The sequence below is a fragment of the Sinocyclocheilus grahami genome, unplaced genomic scaffold, assembly GCF_001515645.1.
Source record: "Sinocyclocheilus grahami isolate Dianchi unplaced genomic scaffold, SAMN03320097.WGS_v1.1 scaffold102.1, whole genome shotgun sequence".
In the NCBI taxonomy this organism is placed as follows: Eukaryota; Metazoa; Chordata; class Actinopteri; order Cypriniformes; family Cyprinidae; genus Sinocyclocheilus; species Sinocyclocheilus grahami.
In genome coordinates this window covers 1,971,080-1,983,247 of record NW_015505281.1, presented here as the reverse complement: position 1 = coordinate 1,983,247, position 12,168 = coordinate 1,971,080, and the positions used below count along the sequence as shown (strand labels likewise).

The window sequence follows — 12,168 nt, the reverse complement described above, 5'->3', positions numbered from 1 at the left end:
CTAAAACTAGCTAACGTTAGCGTTAAAGTTAGTGAGTCCATGCTAACGTACAAACCTAAATAGCGAACTGTTCTCACATCATGTACCGTGCAGTGAAAGTCTATGTTAGAGTGCCTCTACATATTAATCTGGTTAAATGTAAATTAATTTAATCTTACTCTGCGGTATATGAACGATGTTGTCATTGCAATCGTGACGACCGTAACATAATTCTCCCGTTTGCATTGTGATATGCCGCCCAAATGTGCATGCAAAGAAAGAAGGCGTGGTTTCAGTAACGCAGTTAGTTTTGAAGCAGCATGTCAGGGAGACGCTGTGTGTTTCTAGCCGAAAGCAAAAGCACTTTATTTGGCCTTCCTTGCTTTGACATTAAAGCATGTTAACATATTATGTTACACCAAATACACAAAATAATGATCTTTAAAAAAGCATCATATGACCCCTTTAATATCTTTTATATATCCCTCCATGGCATATTTAAGTCCCACTTGAAGGTCCATCTGTGTCCCAAATTGATCAGAAACACCTCGGAAGAAGGTTTTCACTGACAGCTGTCAGCAACTCCATTTGTTTGTCCGAGTGAGCAACAGTAACTAAGGGGGGGGTGGGGCTTACCGATAGGTCAATTGCATAAACATAATGGCAGACCTACGTAACTGCATAAATGTATTATGTCTGATACGATACATAATAAACTAAAAGAATAAACTATGAATGAAGATGAATATATAAGCTGTTATCCATTGTTTTGAATGAACAGTGTTCTGCTCCCTTGAACTGTCCGACACATCCACGGTAGAGAAGGAAAGCAAGAGAAGTGCTAACCCATCCACTGCACCTTTGGCCCAAGATGAGCCTCCCTGGCTGGCTCTCGCCAAGAAGAAAGCCAAAGCATGGAGTGAAATGCCCCAGATTGTTCAGTGAAAGGCCCCGCTGGCATATGGACTTCATAATTCTTCCCTATATTTCCATACACATAAACAATACATGTGAGCAGTAATAGGAACCATATACAGCCTAATTTTGCTTAATCCGCCCGGTGTCATTAATGCATTAAGGAAACGATGCACATTAGACTGGGGCTTATGGGTAATACATTGCATTTGTATTATAATTTGGTTTGCAACAAAACAGATTTACATTTGACTGTTATGTAATGCTTCAAACTGAGGAAAAAAAATCCTAACGAGATTTGCATACAAAAAAAATTGAAAATGAGCCGCCATCAAAGCTGTGTTTTTACTTAGGACTGTGTGAATACCGTAATTGCTCTTTACTAAGTAATTTTGCTATGTTACGTTAGCCTTTAAAGTTAGTAACACAGTTATCATGAATGGAGCGGAAGGTGACTTTGTATTTATTTATCTCACTCTTGTATGTTTTATGTATTTTTGTATTTACGTGCACAGCTTTGTGACTTGTACATAAAATGTGAAGTACAAAAAGAAAGAAAAATAATAAAATGGAGCCATGTTTATTTGACCCAGACACAGATGCCAGATTTCCTTCCTCTTTCTTCGTTTTTTTTATATCAATTTTTCATTCATTTCTGTTTCTTTAGGATTGTATTGGTTATTATCAAGTATCCAGGTAGTATTTAATGCTTTCTAAAAGCAGAAAGTATGAGCAAAAGATAACATTAAACCATCCAGTATTTGTATCTATGCTACCAGTCAAATGTTTTGAACAGTAAGATTTTTTATGTTTTTTAAAGAAGTCTCTTCTGTTCACCAAGCCTGCATTTATTTGATCCAAAAAAAATATTTTTACTATTTAAAATAACTGCTTTCTATTTGAATATATATTTAAAATGTAATTTATTCTTTTGATGCAAAGCTGAATTTTCAGCATCATTACTCCAGTCTTCAGTGTCAGATGATCCTTCGGAAATCATTCTAATATGCTGATTTGCTGCTCAAGAAACAGCAGGGGGTATTAATTTTATAAATTAACACTTTTATTTAGCAAGGATGCTTTCAATTGATCAAAAGTGATGATAAAGACATTTATAATGTTACAAAAGATTTCTATTTCAGATAAAAGCTGTTCTTCTGAACTTTCTATTGTTTAACTTTCTACTGTGATCCTGTTGAGTCTGTGTTATAGTGAAATGTTTAGTGTGCTAAACATTAATAAGCATTAGCAAACATTTCCTATCATATTCCTGTTTTGGTACAGACCTGAGAAGCGAGTGGAGAAAAGTGCAGGTAAAGGTGAATGTAGGAAACAGTGTGACTAAGCAAGTGAAGACAGATTTGTTTAAGGAAGAAGGCATGGCTAGAGGTGTGGCTTCCTTGTACAAAATATATACACGAAGACTTGTTTTATAATGTCCAGAATCTCATAATATTATTGTCTCATGATTTTTTGTTATAATGTAAGTTTTATGTGTTTGCATTTAAAAAAATAAGGATAAGGATCAACTTTATTTGTCCCCGAAAGGAAATTTGTCTTGGGCAAAGTGCTACAGTGTTGTTCTGAACAAACAAAAACAATAAATAAAACAGATAAAAAAATTATTTTTTTTAAAACACAACAACAATGTATAAGTATAAAATGCAAAATACATACAGTGCAAAATACAATAAAGTGCTAATATGCTATATGGGCATTGTTTTTGGTAAAAATTTTAAATTAAGTTACAAAAGATCCTCTGCTGCATTTCCAAATAACATAACATTTTAATAACATTTTACCACAGAATCTCAGTTCCCTTTCATGGGAACTTCGAACTGCGTCCTCTAGGTTTCCCCATAAGATCCTCTGCTGCATTTCCAAATAACATAACATTTTAATAACATTTTACCACAGAATCTCAGTTCCCTTTCATGGGAACTTCGAACTGCGTCCTCTAGGGGTCGCCATGGGGAAACCTAGAGGACGCAGTGTCTCGTTCTCTACTCAGGGAACCATGGTTACATAAGTAACCTGAGACGTTCTGTTTGAGCGCTGATATATCACAGAGGAATTCAGAAAGTGCTGCGGGAATATATAAAGCGCGAGACTCACCTGCTCACTTCGCGGCGAGTAAATAGTGTGATATTCGTTCAGTTGTTTGCAAAGTTAAATGAATCAGCTTTTTAAACGAATCGGTTGATTCAACTCACTCATTAAGACAGTCACTTGCTGCCACCTACTGGCGGTTGTAGTTTCATATTTAAAAAAGTAGCTTATTTCATTTTTGCAGTCATTTAATATGTCTACATTAAAATGTTATATTTAAAATTAATCCATCTATGGATTTTGTTGATAGTGATTTCATTTGATTGTTAATAGCCAGCATGTTGGATTTTGTTGATAGTGATTTCATTTGAATGTTAATAGCCAGCATGTCTTTTTATTCAATTGAATTTATTGATTAAATAAGAACCTGACATAAGAGGACAGGACACACATATGACAATAACTTTTATAATACTAAGCCAACATCTCTTTTTTCAACTTTTGTTTTGCTCAAAGTTATTTCAGGGGTTTGATCTCTCAACTGAGAGAACGCATCCTGTTTATTATATTATAATGAATATTTAATATTACATTTAAACTTTGACTATAGCCTAGACATGTTGCATATTAGTTGTACTATTTATGAACCTCAAAGCATATGTTTGTGTATTTTGTGTTACTCCATAATGATGTTCTATTTGAGGGCATTTGTAGTGTAGGTATAGGGCCCAAACATAACCTCATGCCCAGGGGCCAAGTCCTGCCCTGCATGTGACAAACTCTTTCCTCCAGGGACAGCACATTTCTGTCCTCCGGGGTACTTTGAGAAGGGTGAGTACTGCGGGAAGAAGGCGACGGTGTAGTCGCTGTGTGTGCTGCTGGTTATCATGATGACCAACCGTTATCCGTACAGCAGCGATATAAAACTGATGCGATGCTGATGTCTGGATCGAGCCCGGCCTCTCAGATGGTAAGATCTTCATTACAACAGAGAAGAACAATAGCAATTCTTAATCTTAATCATGCAAAACAGAGGCTTTATAAATAATGGCCTTATGGATAACGCAGGAAGCTCTCACTGTTTAGAAAGCAGGTGTGAAAGTGAAGGAAATAATCAGAAATTTCTCTCATTTTTCTGCACAGAATGCTGCCGTTTTATTCCCGGTTGCCTAAAGAGCGACCCGGAGCAGAGGGTTCATCTGGAGGAGATGCTCTCCCATGCCTGGTTCAAGGTAAGTCTAAGACGAGCTAAAATGATTTGTTTGTATTTGTCTTTTTGTTGATTTGATGTGATCAAAATCCCCGCTGCAAGCAACGGTTATATAGTCAATCCATATACACTGCACAGGATGTATTTTTATACTTTATGAAGTATGTTTGTGTAATTTGTATAATTTCTAATTGTGTTTCAGGTCCTGTAGGTCGTGGTGAAGAGGGTCAGTCTTGTGTCTGGAGGACTGAGACAGGTGACCCCTCCTTGAGGGCATTTGTAGTGTAGGTATAGGGCCCAAACATAACCTCATGCCCAGGGGCCAAGTCCTGCCCTGCATGTGACAAACTCTTTCCTCCAGGGACAGCACATTTCTGTCCTCCGGGGTACTTTGAGAAGGGTGAGTACTGCGGGAAGAAGGCGACGGTGTAGTCGCTGTGTGTGCTGCTGGTTATCATGATGACCAACCGTTATCCGTACAGCAGCGATATAAAACTGATGCGATGCTGATGTCTGGATCGAGCCCGGCCTCTCAGATGGTAAGATCTTCATTACAACAGAGAAGAACAATAGCAATTCTTAATCTTAATCATGCAAAACAGAGGCTTTATAAATAATGGCCTTATGGATAACGCAGGAATCTCTCACTGTTTAGAAAGCAGGTGTGAAAGTGAAGGAAATAATCAGAAATTTCTCTCATTTTTCTGCACAGAATGCTGCCGTTTTATTCCCGGTTGCCTAAAGAGCGACCCGGAGCAGAGGGTTCATCTGGAGGAGATGCTCTCCCATGCCTGGTTCAAGGTAAGTCTAAGACGAGCTAAAATGATTTGTTTGTATTTGTCTTTTTGTTGATTTGATGTGATCAAAATCCCCGCTGCAAGCAACGGTTATATAGTCAATCCATATACACTGCACAGGATGTATTTTTATACTTTATGAAGTATGTTTGTGTAATTTGTATAATTTCTAATTGTGTTTCAGGTCCTGTAGGTCGTGGTGAAGAGGGTCAGTCTTGTGTCTGGAGGACTGAGACAGGTGACCCCTCCATCTCTCCAGCTTTAGCGTCTTGCGGGGCTGGCAGGCCTCTGTTGCGTCTGGTGCCTTTGCTTGAGGCAGCAGTTTTAGTGTCTTGAGGAACTACTCGTCTAGGGATGTAAGTTGTACATAGTTTAGTTGTAGTTAGTTAAGTACTGCACCATCCTATTATTAATAATGGAGTCACCCAGAGTAGGCCTGTTGCAATAATCAATATATCGACTTATCGCACAATATATGTACATGACCTCAATACATTTTGGTGACGCAATATATCGCCCATTATATTTACATATAAATTAACGCCACCATGTTTTTTGCATTTCACTTGCGCCTGTCTTTTGCAGCTTCTCGTACATAACGTGGTGTAGTCATGAGGTGCTAGTTCACATTTAAAAAATGCTTCTACAAACAAAGTTTCATCTGAAGATATGGCCTTGTTTAGGGACCTGTGCCTTTGCACATACGGACATCTGACTGCTAAGTAGGGATTGTGTTTTTCAGCAATACAGTGCACCCTTGGAAGTCGTGGCATAATGGTCGGACTCGTAGGTGGGGGGAGTGAATGTACAGCGCTCTCTCCCACCTTCAATACCACGACTGAGGTGCCCTTGAGCAAGGCACTGAACCCCCAAATGCTCCCCGGCGCCGCAGCATAAATGGCTGCCCACTGCTCCAGGTGTGTGTTCACTGCTGTGTGTGTGAACTTTGGATGGGATTAATGCAGAGCACTAATTCCAAGTATGGGTCACGTCACTTAATTTATAGAGAAAATAAGGCCAGGGAAAAATCTGTAGATGGGAAAATCTCTACTGTAGAAGCACTGTGTTGAAAGAGGACTGAAATGTGATGGAGCACCACTTAACCATTTCTCCTGTTCTATCTTGCTTTCAGAACAAGAACCACCTGAAGTCTCCCTGTAAAGAGACATCACCCTCACAATGAGTCTCTTCACTGGGTTTGGCCAGTCTTTCCCTGTTCTTTGTGAAAAAGTGCCAGTTCCCAGGTATGATTCCTTCCCAATTTGTTGGTGTAATCTATAGCTTGCTCCTGCTGACTATATCCAGCCTCTTATGAAGACTTCAGATGAAGCCGACTCTGAATAAACATACAAAACTGCTACATTTTCCTTGCATTGTAATCATGATCACATCCTGTAACCATTGCTTTAATTTGTCCATTGTTTCTGTATACACGTTTCATTGTTTCTGAATACATGACGATTTGTATAGCCTAATTTTGGAACATTTCTGCCATATGAACATTACTTTGACAGAACAGAACTCTTATTTGTAATGTAGAAACATTCATTTTCTGTAAAGCTGCTTTGAAACAATGTGTATAATAAAAAAGTGCTATACAAGTCAATGTGAATTGAAGGAGCAGCCAATAGTTCCAAACAACCAATAGTTCCAGCATTAAAGCCCATTCATTTCAATGCTTCTCAAGCACACTCGCCAGAAAGTTGAAGAAATTACATCATTTTTTAACATTTTAACGCATTAGTTGACCTCTCGGAAGTCTGGCCAGTAGTGGTATTTTATGAAGCACGTTATAGTTAATGTTTATCGTTAGATAATAGACAGTTATACTATAATTGCAGTTAAATAACGTGAGAAACCCCTTAATAGCGACCATAACCAGATGCTAGTTGTCATATTTTTAAGTTTTTAATCTTTCTGAAATCTTTCTCTCCCTGTAGGTGGTACGCTGAATGCAGTTGCTTGTGTTTTTTAAACATTATTTTAAACTTTTTTTTGTTGGGTTAAATTCCGTATTTGCTTGCCCTTTTTAATATTCACTTATGTTGTATGCTTATGTGAATATCATAAAATAACACTGGGATGTCAGTAGGCCTGTCGCAATAATCAATATATCGACTTATCGCGCAATATGTGCATGGCCTCAATAACTTTTGGTGAAGCGATTTACAGAGAAAAGAAGGCCAGGGAAAAATCTGTAGATGGGAAAATCTCTACTGTAGAAGCACTGTGTTGAAAGAGGACTGAAATGTGATGGAGCACCACTTAACCATTTCTCCTGTTCTATCTTGCTTTCAGAACAAGAACCACCTGAAGTCTCCCTGTAAAGAGACATCACCCTCACAATGAGTCTCTTCACTGGGTTTGGCCAGTCTTTCCCTGTTCTTTGTGAAAAAGTGCCAGTTCCCAGGTATGATTCCTTCCCAATTTGTTGGTGTAATCTATAGCTTGCTCCTGCTGACTATATCCAGCCTCTTATGAAGACTTCAGATGAAGCCGACTCTGAATAAACATACAAAACTGCTACATTTTCCTTGCATTGTAATCATGATCACATCCTGTAACCATTGCTTTAATTTGTCCATTGTTTCTGTATACACGTTTCATTGTTTCTGAATACATGACGATTTGTATAGCCTAATTTTGGAACATTTCTGCCATATGAACATTACTTTGACAGAACAGAACTCTTATTTGTAATGTAGAAACATTCATTTTCTGTAAAGCTGCTTTGAAACAATGTGTATAATAAAAAAGTGCTATACAAGTCAATGTGAATTGAACAAAACTTGATGCATCATTTTTTTTTCTCCTCTCCAGATCAGTAGGGAAACCATACATTCACACTCCTTTCTGTGAGTGACTGGAGCACTCCCATGCAGCACAGCAAACTACAGTGGAATACTGTAGCTACTGTTCAAGGACAACAGGCTTTATAGTATGTAAATAAGTGCATAACAAAAGTCAACACACATAAAATATATGAATAAATTTGTATACTACAAATATATTTTTATATATTAATAACTGAGGGGTGCACAAGAATCAAAAACATTAAACAAGATTGATTTTCACTTAATCTTAAAATATCTTCACTTATTTGGAATGAATTTTCTAAGACGACAAACGTTAAAGGGGTCATATGACGTTGCTAAAAAGAACATTATTTGGTGTATTTGGTGTAAAGCAATGTGTTTACGCGGTTTAAGTAAAAAAAAACACATTATTTTCCACATACTGTACATTATTGTTTCTCCTCTATGCCCCGCCTTTCTGAAACACGTAGATTTCTACAAAGCTCATCGTTCTGAAAAGCGAGGTGTGCTGTGATTGGCCAGCTATCCAGTGCGTTGTGATTGGCCGAATACCTCAAGCGTGTGACGGAAATGTTACGCCCCTTACCATATGTGGAATATCAGCTTCCAAAGCAATATTGACAGGTGATAATGTCGTCGTTACTACCTTATCAATTTGAGCCCGAATCTGATCCAGAAAATGCAGATGACCAAGCTGATCAATCAACTTTGCCAGCGCGACTTGAGCAGAACGTAACAGATTGGTAAGGTTTTATTTTACAAATAACTATCACGTTTAACAATGAGCTATAACTATAGGTAATTTTTTTAAATTTTGTACATCTATACGACGTTATAAGAACTGTCTTCACTGTAGTGACTTTGTCGTGGAATGATAAGTTATGATGAAATTATAAATTTTGTTTAGGTGCAAATGTAACAACTGTAATAAAATGCCTAATGAAGTTGAAAATGTATGCTGCTTGGAAATACAAAAGGTATATATATATATGCACACTTACTTGCTTTTACTCTTTTGACTGCATTATAAATAGTTAGTGTCTTGTCTTCCACAGGTTGTGAGGCAAATGAACCAGGTTTCAGGCCCTCTACAATGCATGACACACCACCCAGGCTTCGAACCTAACTGTTTAATTCCTTACACCCTCCAGAACATTAATAACATTTACAGAGCTGATTTTGGATCCCTGAGGCGAAGAACAGAAGAAGAGTAATTTATTAATTAAGACTAATTTCTATCATTTGTAAATCAAAACAAGTAAAATATTGTTTTCAAGACACAAAAGCAACAAAAAAAAAACCTTGAAGGTTTTTCTTCAAAATATGTATTTGTTGTAAAAAAAAAGAATAAGGCATATAATAGCAAGTATGTACACATTTTCTGTCTTTACCGTCAGTACCGATATCTCGCCTATCGAAGCTTTGTAAGCTGGTGCTATTTAGGACGGATAGTCAGAGTGGTTCTCCCGTCCTGTGTTATGCTTCAGATTCGGCAGGAGTTCCCTGATCCGGATGGACCGCTTGTAGGCTTTCGACCGCCCCTTGATTGAAGCGTGAGATGTGGCGGCCAACAACTTCCTCCTTTAAAGGTCTCTCAATCTGGGAGGACAGGATTGTAGGAATGGGGATTTGTTTTAGCTCCTCCACAAATGGTGCGGGGTCTGCAAACACCTCTTCAAAGACCAGCTTCATCAAGTCAGCTACATAGTCTGTAAATATAGGGTACAAAAGGAAATTTTATTATGTATATTACTGTCGATCGACAACCAACGTCTTAGTAACATATCAAATGCATCACTAAAGTGTAAAGTGTATTTGTAAGTGTATGAAAAGAAAACATTTGATAACATACCATATGAAGGGGCTGTTTTAAGTGGCTTTGCAGTGCATTCACCCTTCTTTGACTTTGGAAAAACAACCTTGTACATAGGTTGTCCTGAAGTTGTCGTTGCCTGCTCACGGTCTCCATTTTCAGTGTAGTGCATTGCTGCAAGGTACAACCTGCGGTAAAAGAGTGACATACAAGTTAAAACATTACACACTTCCAGCAAATCTTGCATATACATATTTAAAATATACTATATTGCATGTCATAATATATAATACCTGCACGACATTCCAATGAAAGAACAAACAACATTTTTGGGGGCAAAACGCTGGATCACACTGTGAAAGGCCTCTAGCGAAGATGTCTGGTAATGGTGACTGAGCTTTTCCACGTCTTTTAGGACTCGCTTATTGTTCAGGATCTTTTCCACTTTGTAGAGAGGCATTGACCCTTGAATGACAAAAAGAAACATAATATTTTTAAATGATAAATTACTAGTAGTAAGCTTTGTCTGTACTTTGTCACATTATAATATACTCGAAAAATCTGTTGCATACCTGGTTGGAACCATTTTTTGGGATCTCTGGACACTTTGTCTGGATGTGCACATTTCGGGAATTCAGGGTTCTGATGAATGTGTGTATTTTGGATGTGGTTGAGCAGGGAAGTCCATCTGGCCACCTTCTCGGGACCAGAAGTAGACGACATAGCACTCCAGTATACATGATTCTTGATGCTGCGCAACCACTTCTTCAGTATTTCGCACCCCTTTTTTTGTGAAAGTTTGTCCAACTTTTTAGACAAACCTGTAAACAAAGTATTAATGTGGTGTATGAGTAGTACATTAACGTCACAAACCAGTCATAACCAAAAAAAAATTGTCATTACACAGCGTTACTGTAATTTGATAACTTTTTTAGTAACGGAGTAATTTAACGCGTTATAATTTTCAAAATAGTAATTAGAGAATAGTTATAAGCCGAGGTCTCTATACGTTACTGCCGCGTTACATTGCTAACAGAATGCAGTGTTTTATAATCTAGAGATTGTAAAAAGGATGTTGCACACACACTGTCGAGTCCAGTGCCAGTGATCAAGATGAGCGGGTGCGGGCGGGTAGACACTCATGTGTGTGCGGGATGCGGGAGAATAAAATGATTCACAGGACTCCCGCAAAAAATATCTAAACATGAAATATCTAAAACAAATATATTGTTATTCATCTATTGCACAAAAGCAACATGAACTAATGTAAAATATAAACGATTAACAGGTGCAAGCGTATGCAGAGTAATGCAGTGCTGAAATGTGCGTGCTCACGAATCCTCTCATTATAACACATGAACTGTAGACATTATGAAAGATTCATTATGCATATATTTATTGTGTTATAACAGAGATTTGTGAGATTGCGATGAACTGAGATGTCTTTTAGAGATTATAAATGCAGCGCTCTTTGCTGGCATTCTGCCATGCCAAACCATGTACGCAGCAGTGTTCTGTGAATGTTGATGCTTTAATAACAAATACTTATCGGGAGCGTGTATGCTGGGATTTCATAAATTTCATGGAGAAAAAAGTAACATAACTAGTAATGTAACTAATTACTAATTACTTTTGAAATAAAGTAATCAGAACAGTAACGTGATTACTTTTAAAAGGAGTAATCAGTAATTTGATTACATTTTCAGAGTAACTTGCCCAACACTGACTGTGTCACAAAATACACAAAGCTTAATAGTCACCTTTTTCGAAGTTCCACACATCGTAGAACTGTACGATGTTGCGCTCTCTAAGAAACTTCTGGATCGGTGGATGGCGATCCGTTATGATGTATTCCACTGCCAAACCGTTAGCCTCCAGATGATCTAGACAACGCTTCAAGCCCTCCTTCTTCATGTGGTAGCTACCACCTACCTCGTTGCTCTGGGTATAAATGAAATTAAAAAGGCATAAATCTACAATTGAATATTTCCCAATTTAACAATATAATATGTTTTAGGGCTGTCAAAATGACTGAAAAACTAAATTCGAATTTTCCACTTAAATATTATCAAAATTCTAATTATATTTGAATTTAAAAGCTATAATTTCAGTTAGGGGGAAAAAAAGCTTTTGGCTTCTCTCCAGAGGCAACAAGAGGGCGCATCGAGCAAAATATTATGCACGTTTCTTCAAAGCGTAATAAAATAACACGACTATCTTTGGAAAAAAAAAAGTGCATAATGTTTATAAACCATATATAATTAATAAAGTTGCTTAAACAATTAGAAAAATATAAACAGCACCATGCATGTATGTATAGTTTAATACAAAGGACCGAAAACCAATCACAAAGAGTAGGTTACTTCATTTAAAGGGGTCATATGATGCGATTTCAAGTTTTCCTTTCTCTTTGGAGTGTTACAAGCTGATTGTGCATAGATAAGATCCCTGAAGTTGCAAAGACTAAAGTCTCAAAACCAAAGAGATATTCTTTATCAAAGTTAAGACTCTGCCACGCCCCCCTAAAACGGCTCGTTCTAACACGCCCCCACATATCTACATCACTATGTGGAAATATTAGCATAATGC

General features: G+C 37.5%; 2 protein-coding genes and 2 long non-coding RNA genes across 7 annotated transcripts in view; 3 read left to right on the top strand and 1 right to left on the bottom strand.

Annotated features, from left to right (window-relative positions):
* Positions 1-1,492, top strand: part of LOC107588352 (uncharacterized protein KIAA1211-like) — a 51,030-nt gene extending 49,538 nt beyond the window's left edge. For all 4 annotated transcript variants that reach the window (XM_016276422.1, XM_016276420.1, XM_016276421.1 and 1 more), the window contains one exon: positions 761-1,492. In XM_016276422.1, coding sequence (XP_016131908.1) covers positions 761-924 — 164 coding nt within the window. In that variant the 3' untranslated portion in view covers positions 925-1,492. The remainder of the gene's footprint in view (positions 1-760) is intronic.
* Positions 1,493-4,605: 3,113 nt separating this feature from the next.
* Positions 4,606-5,300, top strand: LOC107588411 (uncharacterized). The gene is made up of 3 exons (XR_001609573.1): positions 4,606-4,692; positions 4,866-4,954; positions 5,135-5,300. It is a non-coding gene; the product is annotated as an uncharacterized lncRNA (long non-coding RNA).
* Positions 5,301-7,862: 2,562 nt separating this feature from the next.
* LOC107588351 (uncharacterized) lies at positions 7,863-8,954 on the top strand. Its single transcript, XR_001609570.1, has 3 exons — positions 7,863-7,888; positions 8,674-8,743; positions 8,822-8,954. It is a non-coding gene; the product is annotated as an uncharacterized lncRNA (long non-coding RNA).
* A 115-nt stretch (positions 8,955-9,069) lies between these two features.
* Positions 9,070-12,168, bottom strand: part of LOC107588350 (uncharacterized) — a 6,466-nt gene continuing 3,367 nt past the window's right edge. The window contains exons 7-11 of the mRNA XM_016276419.1: positions 11,340-11,520; positions 10,152-10,400; positions 9,873-10,044; positions 9,619-9,767; positions 9,070-9,475 (exon numbers count right to left, since the gene is read on the bottom strand). Coding sequence (XP_016131905.1) covers positions 9,243-9,475; positions 9,619-9,767; positions 9,873-10,044; positions 10,152-10,400; positions 11,340-11,520 — 984 coding nt within the window. The 3' untranslated portion in view covers positions 9,070-9,242. The remainder of the gene's footprint in view (positions 9,476-9,618; positions 9,768-9,872; positions 10,045-10,151; positions 10,401-11,339; positions 11,521-12,168) is intronic.